Raw genomic sequence first — 14,924 nt, forward strand, 5'->3', positions numbered from 1 at the left:
AGATTGTAAATGTGTTGTTATTCCATTTTACTGTTTTTTGTTATTTTTTTTTAAGTCATAAACTTGTTTAATATTGCTTATAATTCCGGAATGTACAATTACCTGACATTTTATTAATGAAAGATTTATCCATTTCACATACAAATAAATAAAAGATGGTTGTCATTAATGGTCAGTTTGTTTTTGAAGATTTTTCTTTGGCTTTTATTGTTGTCATCTAAGAGTAAAAAAAAATCAAAGTTTGTTAGCTTCAATCCAACATAATCGTAAGTTTGATTCAATATGTGTCTATTGATTTGGTCAGGCTTTCCATCCAATATTTTAGAAATAGCTCTTTAACAGTTTCAATAACGCGTTGGCTTGTATTCGCTAAAATAGTACATGGATACATTAATTTTGATAGCGCATACCTGTTTACAACATTTACTTTACCCATCAATTTTAGTTTTCTATGTTCCCATTGTTTTTATGTTTTATGAAATACGTCCAGCTTTTTGTTGGTATTGTTGTCAATTGTTTTTTGAATATGTTTACAGGACGTAATACCTATTGCTGTTGCAAATTCTAAAGTCCACTTAAAAGATTTAACTTGACAAAGTATATTGTAGTATTTTTAGGAAGACCATCCGATATGAATTTGATTACTTACATCGCAAGTACGTCCCTATATTGCGGGCACATTTTCAACGCTATTCATGCTGACAATTTTATTTGCTTGCCTTATAATAAGATTTTTACCCAAACAATGAAACAAGAAACAATCAACTAACAAAGAATTTCTTTTATTTTAAACCTTAAAAGTATTTTTACGATAAAAATCAATCGTTACAAAAGCATATATTGGAAGGCAAACGTCCTATTGTTTTCTGATAGTATTTCGGCATGCAGTTTTTCTGTTTCCATTTTAAGTGTTTAAATCATGCAATAGTAAAGACGGAAATTTAACAGTCATGAACTAATGAACAATCGTACTGGTTGTATTACACCCGAAACAAGGAAAGTCATGTGATAAATACTTTATCCTTAAAATATGAAAACTGCAGGACAATCGTTTTTGTCAACGCCTTTAAATAAATATATATTAAAAGAATGAGTTAAACTTATAAAAAATGTAAGTTGTTATTGTAAGTAATTTAATTATAAAAACAATAATGATAATATGCGTATTAAACAATGTATTTCAAACATAAATTAATATGTATGTTAAATACGTGTTCATTGTATTTCAAAGCGCTTTGCACGGATTCTTTCAGTCGCTCAAATTATTTGGGAAACAAATAATTAGTGCTCGGGAATGGATATAACGTATTTATTGAGTGTCTTATTCATGGTGCATACTGAAATTAAACCAGGTATGTATTGGCATGTTCTTCTTACATTATGCATCATTTTCAATGCATGAAAGAACGCTTTGCTTAAACATAAAGAGTATGAAGCAACTATAGTTAAACAGATGGTCTTAACATAGCAATTAAAAACGAATATCTCATCCGGGTTCCAGACCGTGTCTTTTTCTATAATAATTTTATAATCGGCGTATTCTGTCGGTGTATTGTAGGAATATCATTAGTTCAGTTGAATACCAACGGCGATATTACGGCGGTGCTGGGAAACAACACGTTTCAGCTGACGTGCACCAACAGTGGCTTGACAAGCGCAGCAACTCGAGGCTTTGCAATGCTTTTGGTAAAAAATGAAAGGTCTTTAGTGGTGATTCCGCCTTTATACACAGGAAAGAGTATTAAGATAAATTACAGACGAATTGCAGTTAAAAGATTTATGTTGGACAACCCTACAACTACTGTGACATTTCATTCTATTGAGTGCAGTGATGATGGAACTTATACGTGGGACGGGTCATATTATGCCATTGAATCTGGACAAACGAGCATAGCAACACGTCAAGCAATAGTAGTAAAAGGTGTTTTTTTATAATACTTCAAATAGAATTGTGACATACGTTGCATTACTGATATAACAGTTAGTTAGATAAATGTTCTGATAATGACTCTGATAATGTGTGTTAAAATCATCAGGGTATAATATATTTGAAAAACACATAAACAATGAAAGCTATACAGGTACACGTCCATTAATGATAATTCTGTTTAGAGGCTATTCAATGTTTAACAGACACTTAAACGAGAGACAGTCAACTTCAAAATGCCAAAAAAGACGGACGCGTCAATTTTAAAAGATCTATATTAGTATATAAATGTTGAGGTTACTGCCCTTGAACGGTAAGCAACACAGGAGTCAAATAATACACTGCATAAGGAATTAATTTGATGTTTAAACTACTATATGGATACTAAACTTCAAACTTCTATTCATTTAAGAAAATTAAACATATATTCTTATCGGAGCAAGATTCAACTGTAAGAAATAGTATTATGAAGTAAAACAAAATATATTCACTAATAATTAGCTCGACTATGTATACACTACATCTTTCTATATGGTATTATAATAAGTGTTACATTGAACAAACCAGGGAGTAATTCAAGCTATCCTGGCTAAACGTTAAAACGAAACACATGCAATGTAAACAACAAAGTAAATGTGATTTTCCAGTTTATCCAATCTTTGGGCCAGAGGACTCGCAGCTTACTTATTCACCAACCGCAAATCTTACTGAGGGTGACAAGGTGAAATTCACATGTAGCGGTGATGTCGGCAACAACCCAGTTGACATCCTTGCTTGGTTCTACTACAGAAATGGAGAAGTTGCACCGACTGATGAATCTTCTGACGCAGTTTTGACCGCCCCGCAGGTCACAAGGGTTTGTAGTAGATCAAGGTCGTCTACAATAGAACTAACACTGACAAGGGATATGGACAATACGGTGGTACGTTGTACAGTACAGCAAGATATTAGGACAGCGGAAGGGGAAGGTCATATAGACACTAACGCGTTATCTGTGACGTGTAAGTTTTTACTCGGTAAAACAAATATAATGATTAACATTCTCAATTTGTTTCTCTGTAACTGTAATAAGTGGTCAACCAGTTTGTATTTCATTTGAAAATGAATCATCGAAGTCAATTATAATACAACCACTAGAAAATACGTTAAATGTTCATGCATAGCCTTTTTTTATATTTTTGAGACAAACCAGTCATCAGGTCATTAATAAGATATCCAGACATGCAGCTGTATCCAGAGAGACTAGAAGAATTACAATTGAGATGTTATGCCGAGGGAAACCCTCTGCCGGGCCACTTCTGGCTGTTCAATAACTCAACCAGAGCTGGATATGGGTCACTTGTTCTGAACAATTTAACAACGGCCCAAGAAGGGACATATACTTGCGTTGCTTACAACTATATAAAAGGAGTCATAAACAACGTTAGTGCCAGCACTTATATAGCCATACGTGAGTTAAATATCATTTTTGACGCATAAGTTTTCCTTCCACCGAACTTAATATTATCATATGATAGTGAAATATCATGTTCAGCAACAATGGGTGTTAAAACTAACGAATGCCTTTCTTACAAAGTATAGAAGGCCTTCTGAATATCAGGAATATTAAGGTGAAGTCACCAACAAAGTCCCACAACTCATACTATTTAAAGTGTGTTAAGGAGTCCACATTTACATTTTCATGTAAGGGCCGCCAAATGTTAGCAGTGTTGGTTATATTTAACTAAACAGTGGTAGTCTTCGTTGTCTTATTTAAAAATTGACTCCATTTTTTTGCGTTTTCATCCTGTTTGATAGCAGGAATGTACTTGAGCTAGCGCTTCTTGGGAAATTTGAAAGCGTGCCCCTCTGCGTTCATACATCATGGACACACGAAAACATGGGATGAATCCTTATTATTTATTTTTTTAAATTATTATTCATTAAGATTCAAACGCAGCAAAACCTTTTGCAGCTGAGTATTTATTGTTATTTTTTTATCATTGTAAACGTTGGATAAAAGCATTGCCTATAATTGTTGCGTCGTGTTCAATTGGTAAAATGACGTTGCGCTTATTCAATTGGAGCGAAACATTGAAAAAAACAATGACTTCATAATTTCTAGCGGTTCATACAAAACGAAGTTACAAAAAATAGGACGAATGTGAGATATGGATAGACTTCCTTTTTTGTATTGATTACCAGCAATACGAATATTCAAACCTTGAACACTATTTACTCCTTCTAAAGGGTTGACTAAATTGCCGATTTAAACAATTGATATTAAACGTTTAGCAAATATATACAGTATATTACCACTGTTGTTATAATAATGTCTAAAACTCTGTTCTGTATTTATTTATTAATAACCTGAAATTCGATAAATCTACGTAGAAAAATCGTGACTTCATTGTTTTCAAATAATTGAATGAAAGTACTGGGAAAAAACCAGCTGCCAAACACACTTTAAACGAGAGACACACAAAGCACAAACAACACAGGAAGTAAAACAACAACAACAACCCTTAACGGTTGACACACAAGGTATAAACAGCACAGGCAGGTAAATACAAAACGAGAAACACACAAAGTACAAGCAACACAGACAGATTAACACAAAACGAGAAACACACAAAGAACAAGCAACACAGACAGATTAACACAAAACGAGAAACACACAAAGAACAAACAACACAGACAGATTAAAACAAAACGAGAAACACACAAAGTTCAAACAACACAGACAGATTAACACAAAACGAGAAACACACAAAGAACAAGCAACACAGACAGATTAACACAAAACGAGAAACACACAAAGAACAAACAACACAGACAGATTAAAACAAAACGAGAAACACACAAAGAACAAGCAACACAGACAGATTAAAACAAAACGAGAAACACACAAAGAACAAACAACACAGACAGATTAAAACAAAACGAGAAACACACAAAGAACAAACAACACAGACAGATTAACACAAAACGAGAAACACACAAAGAACAAGCAACACAGACAGATTAACACAAAACGAGAAACACACAAAGAACAAACAACACAGACAGATTAAAACAAAACGAGAAACACACAAAGAACAAACAACACAGACAGATTAAAACAAAACGAGAAACACACAAAGAACAAACAACACAGACAGATTAAAACAAAACGAGAAACACACAAAGTTCAAGCAACACAGACAGATTAACACAAAACGAGAAACACACAAAGAACAAGCAACACAGACAGATTAACACAAAACGAGAAACACACAAAGAACAAACAACACAGACAGATTAACACAAAACGAGAAACACACAAAGAACAAACAACACAGACAGATTAATACAAAACGAGAAACACACAAAGAACAAACAACACAGACAGATTAAAACAAAACGAGAAACACACAAAGTTCAAGCAACACAGACAGATTAACACAAAACGAGAAACACACAAAGAACAAGCAACACAGACAGATTAACACAAAACGAGAAACACACAAAGAACAAGCAACACAGACAGATTAACACAAAACGAGAAACACACAAAGAACAAACAACACAGACAGATTAACACAAAACGAGAAACACACAAAGAACAAACAACACAGACAGATTAACACAAAACGAGAAACACACAAAGAACAAACAACACAGACAGATTAAAACAAAACGAGAAACACACAAAGAACAAACAACACAGACAGATTAACACAAAACGAGAAACACACAAAGAACAAGCAACACAGACAGATTAACACAAAACGAGAAACACACAAAGAACAAACAACACAGACAGATTAACACAAAACGAGAAACACACAAAGAACAAGCAACACAGACAGATTAACACAAAACGAGAAACACACAAAGAACAAACAACACAGACAGATTAACACAAAACGAGAAACACACAAAGAACAAACAACACAGACAGATTAACACAAAACGAGAAACACACAAAGAACAAGCAACACAGACAGATTAACACAAAACGAGAAACACACAAAGAACAAACAACACAGACAGATTAACACAAAACGAGAAACACACAAAGAACAAACAACACAGACAGATTAAAACAAAACGAGAAACACACAAAGAACAAGCAACACAGACAGATTAACACAAAACGAGAAACACACAAAGAACAAACAACACAGACAGATTAACACAAAACGAGAAACACACAAAGAACAAACAACACAGACAGATTAACACAAAACGAGAAACACACAAAGAACAAGCAACACAGACAGATTAACACAAAACGAGAAACACACAAAGAACAAACAACACAGACAGATTAAAACAAAACGAGAAACACACAAAGTTCAAGCAACACAGACAGATTAACACAAAACGAGAAACACACAAAGAACAAACAACACAGACAGATTAAAACAAAACGAGAAACACACAAAGTTCAAGCAACACAGACATATTAACACAAAACGAGAAACACACAAAGAACAAACAACACAGACAGATTAACACAAAGCAAGAAACACACAAAGTATAAACAACATAGACAGATTAACACAAAACGAAAATCACCCAAAATACAATCAACACAGACAGGTAAACACAAATCGAGAAACACACAAACTAAAAACAACACAGACAGGTAAACACAAAACGACAAACACACAAATAACAAACAACACAGGCAGGTAAACTCAAATCGAGAAACACATACAGTACAAACAACACAGACAGGTTAAAACAAAACGAGAAACATACAAAGTTCAAACAACACAAACAGAAAAACAGAAAACGAGAAACACACAAAGTACAAACAACACAGGCAGATAACACATTCATCACAATACTGTTATCAAAACCCCTTGCGGTTACCGCCTAGGAAGGTTAATGAAAACAAGAGTTTTTTTTTATGCCAGAATCAATTTGAAGGTGCAAAAGAACCATATTATAAATATTTATTTTTTCCCTTTAAACAGAGAATGATACATCCAACAGTTTCAATAGAACCATAATAGACGATTTTAGAGAAAGTCCAACGAGTAATTCTAAAACTTCGAGCAAAGAAAATGATGGTTCAATGTCTGAAACTAAATTAGACTACATTGTGTGGATGATAGTTGGTGTAGTTGTCGGGGCGTTTGCGGTTGGGGCGGTCGGTTTTTCCGTAATGCTTGTTAAACGATGTTATAAACGTCACAAAGGTACATATTTCAACTTAAATGAACTGTTTAAGACATGTATGGTTCGTAACAATTTGTAGAAATAACATCCGTATAAACGCTGCACATGGCAATAATCGTTTGCTGTAACCAGATTGCTTTAAAAAGTACTAACAATTCCGTTTTTTGACTGATTTCTTAACGTCCTGAAACAAATGATTTTTGCAAATGAATCATTTTTATAAATTATAGTTTGAGTCAGCATGTACTATTCCATTTTTTCAATAGTTTAAATATTATTGCTATCTATTGCAGAACAACAACAATACAAAAAAACAGAACTCATTGCCAGGTAATGAAATAGAAACCAAAAGGCTCTAAATGTTAGTCCCTTTGGAATTTGTTTCTCACATAGAAAGATATAAGATTTACTCTAAGAGTGTCATTGTTTTAAGGTATATTACCTGATTTAATAGAATTCACTAGTTCTCTCTTATGTTTGTTTCAGGTTTGAAGGGCACACAGATTTCACTGGAGCTCATAATAATGAACACGTTAATTATGCCGGAAATGAGCGAAGTTATCAGTCTTTACGTAAGCGAAAACCACCATTTAACATGATAGCATTAACAAATGTCGCCCTTTAACATGAAGACATAAGCAACTGTCGCAGTCTTATATAATTACTTTAATTAAGTTCCATCTTTTAACATGATCATCAAAGCAATTTTCTTCTTTAAGGTGATAGCATAAGCAATTTTTACCTTTCAACATGATAACATAAGCTACTTTCTTCTTTTATAGTTATTACATAAGCACGTTTAACTTTTACCATGATTACTCAAGCAAATGTATGATTTTAAAATGATTTCTTAACCGAGTTTCTGTTTTCAAAGTGATTGTGTAAGCAAGTGTGTCTTTTGACACCATTACCTAAGCAAGTTTCTTCCTTTAAAGCGATAACGTAGGAATTTTTCACCTGACATAGCCTATTATTACGTTAATTACTTTTACCTTTGAAATGGTTTGTGGGACTGAACAATATACGTATTTAATTTGTAAATAATCAGTACTTTATGCAGTTAATAATAGTTTATATAAAATATAACTTGTTGTAATTTATTAGTTTCGTTATGAGCTTGTGTTTCTTTGTAATCCCTTTTTTCAGATGGAAAGCACCAACATGCTTGCCAAGCCAGGTACATTTCAGCATTGTAGTTATTCCATTTGCACTGTTGTTAATTATGTATAGGATAATTTTATACCCCTTATACGGAAGATTAGAAGTAATTATCAACTTATATTTTGGACAACACAGTTTATGTAATATAGGGCTCTCTTATGTTATATACTTGTTAATTATACAATGGCAATTGAAAGAGGTTGGTTTCTTTCTCATTGAACTCTTTCTTTTTATACATTAAAAGAGCAACCGAAGAAGATTACACCGGTTTAGACGCAAGCAGCCAAGGTAAGTGTATAGTTTGTATTCAGAAATGAAACTGTCAGATAAATTATTGTGTCATTATAACTGCATATAACATAACTTACGAGCGCAATTAAGTACTTAGAATTCTGTTGTTAGCCTGATTTCTTAACGTCCTGAGACAAATGACTTTTGCAAATGATTTTTTTATTAATTCTATTTTAGAGTCAGCATGTATTATTTCATTCTTTCTATGGTTTGAATTTCATTGCTTTTAGTTCCAGAACAACAACGAAACACAAATACAGACCTCAACACCAGGTAACCAAATATTTTGAAAATGGCTTCTGATGTTAGTCCTTTATTATTATGTTACTCGCATAAAAAACTCTAAAATTCACATTGTTTTTAATGTATATAACCTGATATAATAGCATTCAGTTTATAGTTGTAACAATTATACCTATTTATATCTTATGTCTTCTTACAGTTCGGAAGGGTCCACAGCATTCACTGGAATTCACAACTATGAAAACGTTAATTTTACTCGGGAATGAGCGACACTTTCAGTCTTCACGTAAGCAAAAGCTAACTTTTAACATGATATTTAACCAAATGTCGTCCTTTTAGATGAAGCCATAAGCAACTGTCGCACTCTGAGCAAGTGTATATTTTGTATTCAGAAATGAAACTGTCATATATATCATTGTGTTAATACAATTGCATATAACTTAATTTACGAGCCCTATCAGTTTAACACATTTCACTAGCTTTCGCTCGTACCGTTGGTTTAAATGATCGTGTGTCCTATGATACGGTTCACTCGAGCTGTACATCCGTTGTACCGAGACTGAACGCTGCATAATTATAAAAGTCTTGGTGTTGACTAGAGGAAAGACCGGTCCAATTCTCTACAAGAACATACACAGGACTTGTATTTGTACACAGTTTAACGTCCATTTGATAAAGTACCTTTTAACTACTCACCAAATAATTAAGCGTCTCATGGTTTTAAACTGTGCAATATTTCTCCAACAATGTACGAGAATGCCAGTTTAATTAAGACGACTAGAGTAACCTAGAATTAATATACTTACCAATACATTGTTTAAAGCTGATGAAGCAGTAGAGTCCTGTATGTTGAAGTTAAAATAGACAATTTATTCGGTGCCTTACCACCAGCGAAGAACACACAACCGGGCTACATCATCTCTTAGCATACTCATGAATTTATTGTGTTTAATTTTATCCAAAACGACTACCATATCATACCCCTATGGTCTAAATCATTTCATTTGATTGGTACCTGATTTGTTCGGTCTCACTCGCTGTGTTTATCAATGTTAACAGAAACCCCAACTTATTTCTTTAACCGTAAGCATATTGTATTTGATATAAGAGACATCAATAACAACTGATGGTTCTTACCATTTATGACAAGAATACGAAGAAAGAGATCATAAGACCCGCATACTTTCTTTTTCAGCTCATCTGTAAAGAGTTGTTCAGGGCTGGATGTCACAGGCTTATTGGTCTCAGGAATTGAAACATCAAAAAACATTAAAACATTAAAACTTATCAGTCCTTATAATACTATGAACGTTACGTGAAAGTGATATTCGCAGAAGTCAAGATACCACCGTCTGCTCTACATCAACAGATGGTAGCGACGAACTCGGACTACATTTAAAAATGTGCATACTATTCACATGTGCAACTCAGATCTTCCGGCATCATACTATTAACACTTTGATATACAAAAAAAAACACTTTTGAATTGGATTAAATTACTTTGTTTGATATTTTTTTATAGAAATACAATCTAACAAGTAAATATAATAAAATATCTAAATTCTATAATATCTTTGAGGAAAACGCGTATATGTTATTCAATCGTACAAATTATTTCCACTATGTTATGACAAGATGTGTTGATGCACATTTTTAATTATTTAAATGATGTAAATGTTTTCCCATTCAATGAATCTCTGAATTGAAACCTTCGGAGGAGGGGGGATGTATGTGTCGGATGCCATTTCTTCTTATTGGCAACGGACAGACCGTCTTTAAATATTATTTTTTTTTCTACAACTTATTATAACTTTAAAACTTTCCCTAACATGTGGTGGATACACATTGATCCATTCAGTGGTGCTTGAAAGAGTTTGCTTTTTTAAAATGGAAGAATCTTGAAAGTCTGTCAGTATTCTGAGTTGGCAAACAAACTTGATACATCTTTTATATATAACGAATTAAAGAAACATAACAACCACAATTGAATTCATCCTACCTTTCAGGCAATTGTATCATTTTTGCTTTAAAAGGAGACGATACGAGAACACTCAAACAAAAGAAAAGAAAAAAGGAATATACTTTAAATATGATAATTTACATGAAACATATGTGGAATCCTTAAATAAGGCAAATGCTTATCGTATACATTCAGAACGATACAAATAAGACGTTTTAAACGCTTATCATCGATTTACAGCAGCTTTTCCCAAAATTATATGCCGATTTAAAAGACGTACTGATGTGTTAGAATATATGAGCATATGTGGGTGCAAACAATGTTAACCAGAATGTAAGTTGTGAATCTGGGATTTTATGTTTTTCTTATCCAAAAAGTGAAAAGTAATGGCCCCAGGGCATACAATATTGATTCGCTCATAACTCAAGATCTCTTAAAATTTACAGGAATATTAAGCAACATGTAAAGTTGAGCACCTGGGTTATAGCCGGTTACCTCTTGAGTAAGTGAGGGTGTATTTATGACCATTGACTTACTTAAAGAAAGTCTGGAATCCAATGTCAACCCTTTCTTGTTAAGTACATGAAAAAGAGCAACCTAGGACGAATGCTAGTGTTTATGGTCCTTTTATAGAGTAAAAAACTAGTATTTCCCTAATCTAAAAAGTATATGCGTAAGAGACAAAAACCTCTACACATATGTTATTTTGCATGTACAATTAGTCTTTTATAGCGATTCCATAAATTGAACTGTAATGATGTTATTTGTGTTAATTATATGGGTTAATGTCACACTTTAACGGTCGATACATTAGAATGGAACCTGATACTCACTGTAAGCTTTCCTTTTCCGAATGTTAGTCAATCAACGTGATGTTTTAATAAAATAATATCAAATAAAAAATCTTTTCTATGTTGCATAATTTTCAAAGACTTTAATTGCATATTTCAAAAACTGTTTTGTGTATGTTCATTAACTCAAGTCTATTGTTGTTGACTTCCCTCCGTTTGCGATGCTAAGAACGACCACAAGAAAAAGGGAATCAGCTTCAACAGCACAGCCCTAATACTATACTTACCGTCAATAATCGCACATCACATTCAAGTAGCCATGTCGTCATATATTCATATGAGCCCAGCCACAAGGGAAATCATCTATGAAAGACACACGTGAAAAATCATCCATATATTTTACCTCAACATACTGTAGGCGCCAAGCTGAAGGAAAACAGGAATATTACTGCTTCATCTACTTTGTGTCCGGCGGCGGCCCCAAGCTGAAGTGAAACGGGATTATTACTGTTTATCTACCGGCGAAAACGGCAAAAATTGAATAATGTTCTTTAGAGTCTTCTATTGAATTGATTAACATGTGCTGGATCATGCTGCAATTTCAATAACTAAGAAACAAACAAGACTTTTTTGGCTAACTGGGAACCTGTCGACTATGAAATAGGTATCATGGATCAAACTTACATTATAAGAGTAGCAAATATTGCTACCAATACAACATAGTAATTGACAACATCGCAAAAAAGAACACCCACCCGTTGTTTCTGGTAGTGGTGACATTTTCTAGTAAATGCATTTTATGACATTTATAATCACACGCCTCGTCGTCTCTTCCTGATATGTTATAGTGTGGCTCCGTATCAACTATATCCAGTTTTATGGTCGGAACAGCGTCAGGGTCATAACCGAATACAATAGGTCTCTATATGTATTCAATTGTTCGAATAGGTGGACAAATGTTATTAATAATCCAGGGTTCATAATCAGCGTATCTTAAAGTATATATATATTATCAAATTGATATATATGCAATCTTCGCCGTGAACAAAATTGCCTTTATGTTATAATTTCTTTTATTTTGCTACACACAAATGTATAAATGTATATGTGAATCGAATCATAGCCAGTAATATGAGTTGTTGCCCTGTCGATTTAAGATTTTTGAAGCTATAACTAAGATCCTTTAATGAAGACATAAACTGAAACTCTGTCATTCTTGATTAGGATGTCACCGTTTCTACTTTTGCTTACCAAACAGTACCCAGTGTTTACAACATTGATCAACATTAATCATTTGTACTCTTTTAATTTTAAATCTGCGTCCTATATATAGCCTATCAGCATAAACATGGTTTAATTTGAGGCTACTGGGATAATCACGGTAGTTAATATTGTTTTAATATTCTATGCTTTAAAAATTAAAATCCATTAATGTCCATTAATGTCGTAAAAGCTGAAATGCTAAAAATGTTCAATTGAGGTCTTTCAAAATGAAAATCATAATAATCATAATAATAATATCCCGTACAATAACCAACCCTGTTAGCTTAACCTTAAATCATTTCGTTTTACCGTGTGTTTGCTTTTGATGTACTTGAAGCGCAGGTATGATTTTATGGTAGTGTTATAAATTAATGCTTATCTAACTAAAGCGTTCATGAAGAAGAGTTTTAAAAACATATAGACATAAGGAAAAGTAGTGTTCAGGAATGGATATCATGTATATATTGGGCATTTTTATCATCTTTAATATTCAAATTGAAATTGGTATGTATAGATTTTGTACTTAAACCTCCCAGCCGCCTTTCGTTCAGTCGAGTGCGGTGAAAATGGAGAAGGGAAAAATTGGGGATCCTTATGGTTGCAAAGCACGTACTGTGATTGATATAGTTTGAATTCATTATATGCTATGACATTTTATATTTCGATTATAATAAGCGCTTTCTTCCATTTCTTAAGCCACTGCAGATAATATGATACTAATGTTTCCTTTTGCACAGCGACTTATGGTAATAGTAGACCTTGGTACGCATGCCGTTCACAACACAAGCATCCATTGAGTCCATAGAGTGTACACCCGATTTATTTGAATAAGGCATAACTCCATTGCCGTATACGCACAGATACATAGGATATGCATATTTTTAGAAACAGATACGTATCTTTCATTCAGTAATCTTCAGGTTTTCTTAAATAATATTCCACTTTTCATTTCAGTGCTTTATTTTTATAGACGGGGAAAGAAAACAAATGTTTTGTCGCATACGAAGTTCATTTACTAGGATCATTGTGGCAGAAAAACTGAATTTATCTCTTAAAATTTAAGCTTTGGGTGAAAATGTGCAAAGATTTATGACCGTTGGTTAATCTACCAAGAAGATACAAAATTTCCCTCAATTGTTTATATAGTTATTTGCTGGAATACGTTATAGAAGAATTAGAATGATATCATTTGTGAACGTTCTACAATGGCCACTGCGACATAAAGCAGAATTTTGATGGCATTTGGGACACTGTGTCTCTGTAGTTTCCAGTGTTTCTTTTTTTGGCTTAAACAAGATCTATTTCAAGAAAATATTTTCAATTTCCAGAAATACAAGACTGAGCATAAGCATAGGATTTAAGTGAAAAGTAAACTAGTGATAAATGCACTGTCCACAACAATCAATGAAGACTCGGAGCTTATTCTATAACTGATTCCTGTCCCTATTTCAAACTGCCTGTACTGGTGTAAAGGATTATATGATTTGTAGCCTATTTTTCTAATAATGTTTGAAAAGATTGGAAGGTGTATAATAAATGCATGATAAAGGAAGTAGTAATATGCGTTAGAGGTAGAAAAAGAGAAGAAATGGAAAGAGATAAGGGAGAATTGGTGACGTGGACAAGGCAGGTCAGTGGTAGAGTAGAATTGTTCTAAATCATATATACGTGATAAGAAGAGATTTTATTGTAGTGGTGAACATTGTTGAACTCCTTTTTACTCGTATGGAATGTGGCTTTATGTGTATTTTAGTTCGATTTATATATAAGATTCAAATGAATGTGTGTAGCAATAAAACATACGGCAAGTCTGATCACTATATTTATAGATTGGTACTTCATCACAAATTCCATAATGAAAGGCCATCATCCATCCACCCATCTATCGATCTATCCATCCATCCATCCATCCATCCATCCATCCACATCCATCCATTTCTGTAAGTTGTAACATTTATTCATGTTCATGCTACGATTGTGTCATTTTGCAATATTCTGCATCCGTGAACAAATGCGCTGTTGCATATTACAGACGTAATACGATTAATGGATTAACCTCATGTATTTTGTTTCAAAGTTATAAACAGTGTTTAGCTTCTCTTTACACTAATTAATAGGAATATGCAACTGAGTAGTT

At 33.3% G+C, this 14,924-nt stretch overlaps 1 protein-coding gene across 4 annotated transcripts; it reads left to right on the forward strand.

Moving 5' to 3' along the window:
• Positions 1-975: 975 nt before the first annotated feature.
• Positions 976-11,566, forward strand: LOC128244980 (uncharacterized). 4 transcript variants are annotated; one of them, XM_052963154.1, is made up of 13 exons: positions 976-1,111; positions 1,254-1,352; positions 1,559-1,921; positions 2,575-2,928; positions 3,111-3,377; positions 6,874-7,098; positions 7,372-7,408; positions 7,565-7,650; positions 8,225-8,255; positions 8,484-8,527; positions 8,761-8,803; positions 8,973-9,059; positions 9,969-11,566. In XM_052963154.1, the coding sequence occupies exons 2-12, from the start codon at positions 1,295-1,297 to the stop codon at positions 9,037-9,039; spliced, it is 1,575 nt and encodes a 524-aa protein (XP_052819114.1). In that variant the 5' UTR covers positions 976-1,111; positions 1,254-1,294; the 3' UTR covers positions 9,040-9,059; positions 9,969-11,566. The 4 variants fall into 4 exon arrangements, with proteins under 4 accessions (XP_052819114.1, XP_052819113.1, XP_052819115.1 ...); XM_052963153.1 differs by having other exon boundaries at positions 1,033-1,111; positions 1,232-1,352; XM_052963155.1 differs by having other exon boundaries at positions 1,033-1,111; positions 1,232-1,352; positions 3,120-3,377.
• Positions 11,567-14,924: the final 3,358 nt, after the last annotated feature.

This window comes from Mya arenaria, chromosome 8, assembly GCF_026914265.1.
Source record: "Mya arenaria isolate MELC-2E11 chromosome 8, ASM2691426v1".
Taxonomy (NCBI): domain Eukaryota; kingdom Metazoa; phylum Mollusca; class Bivalvia; order Myida; family Myidae; genus Mya; species Mya arenaria.

Coding starts and splice junctions, on each gene's coding strand:
- LOC128244980 (XM_052963154.1), top strand. CDS start 1,295: ATGGATATAACGTATTTATTGAGTGTCTTATTCATGGTGCATACTGAA. Junction 2,929..3,110: donor TAACGCGTTATCTGTGACGT/GTAAGTTTTTAC, acceptor TATATTTTTGAG/ACAAACCAGTCATCAGGTCA. Junction 7,099..7,371: donor ATGTTATAAACGTCACAAAG/GTACATATTTCA, acceptor TATCTATTGCAG/AACAACAACAATACAAAAAA.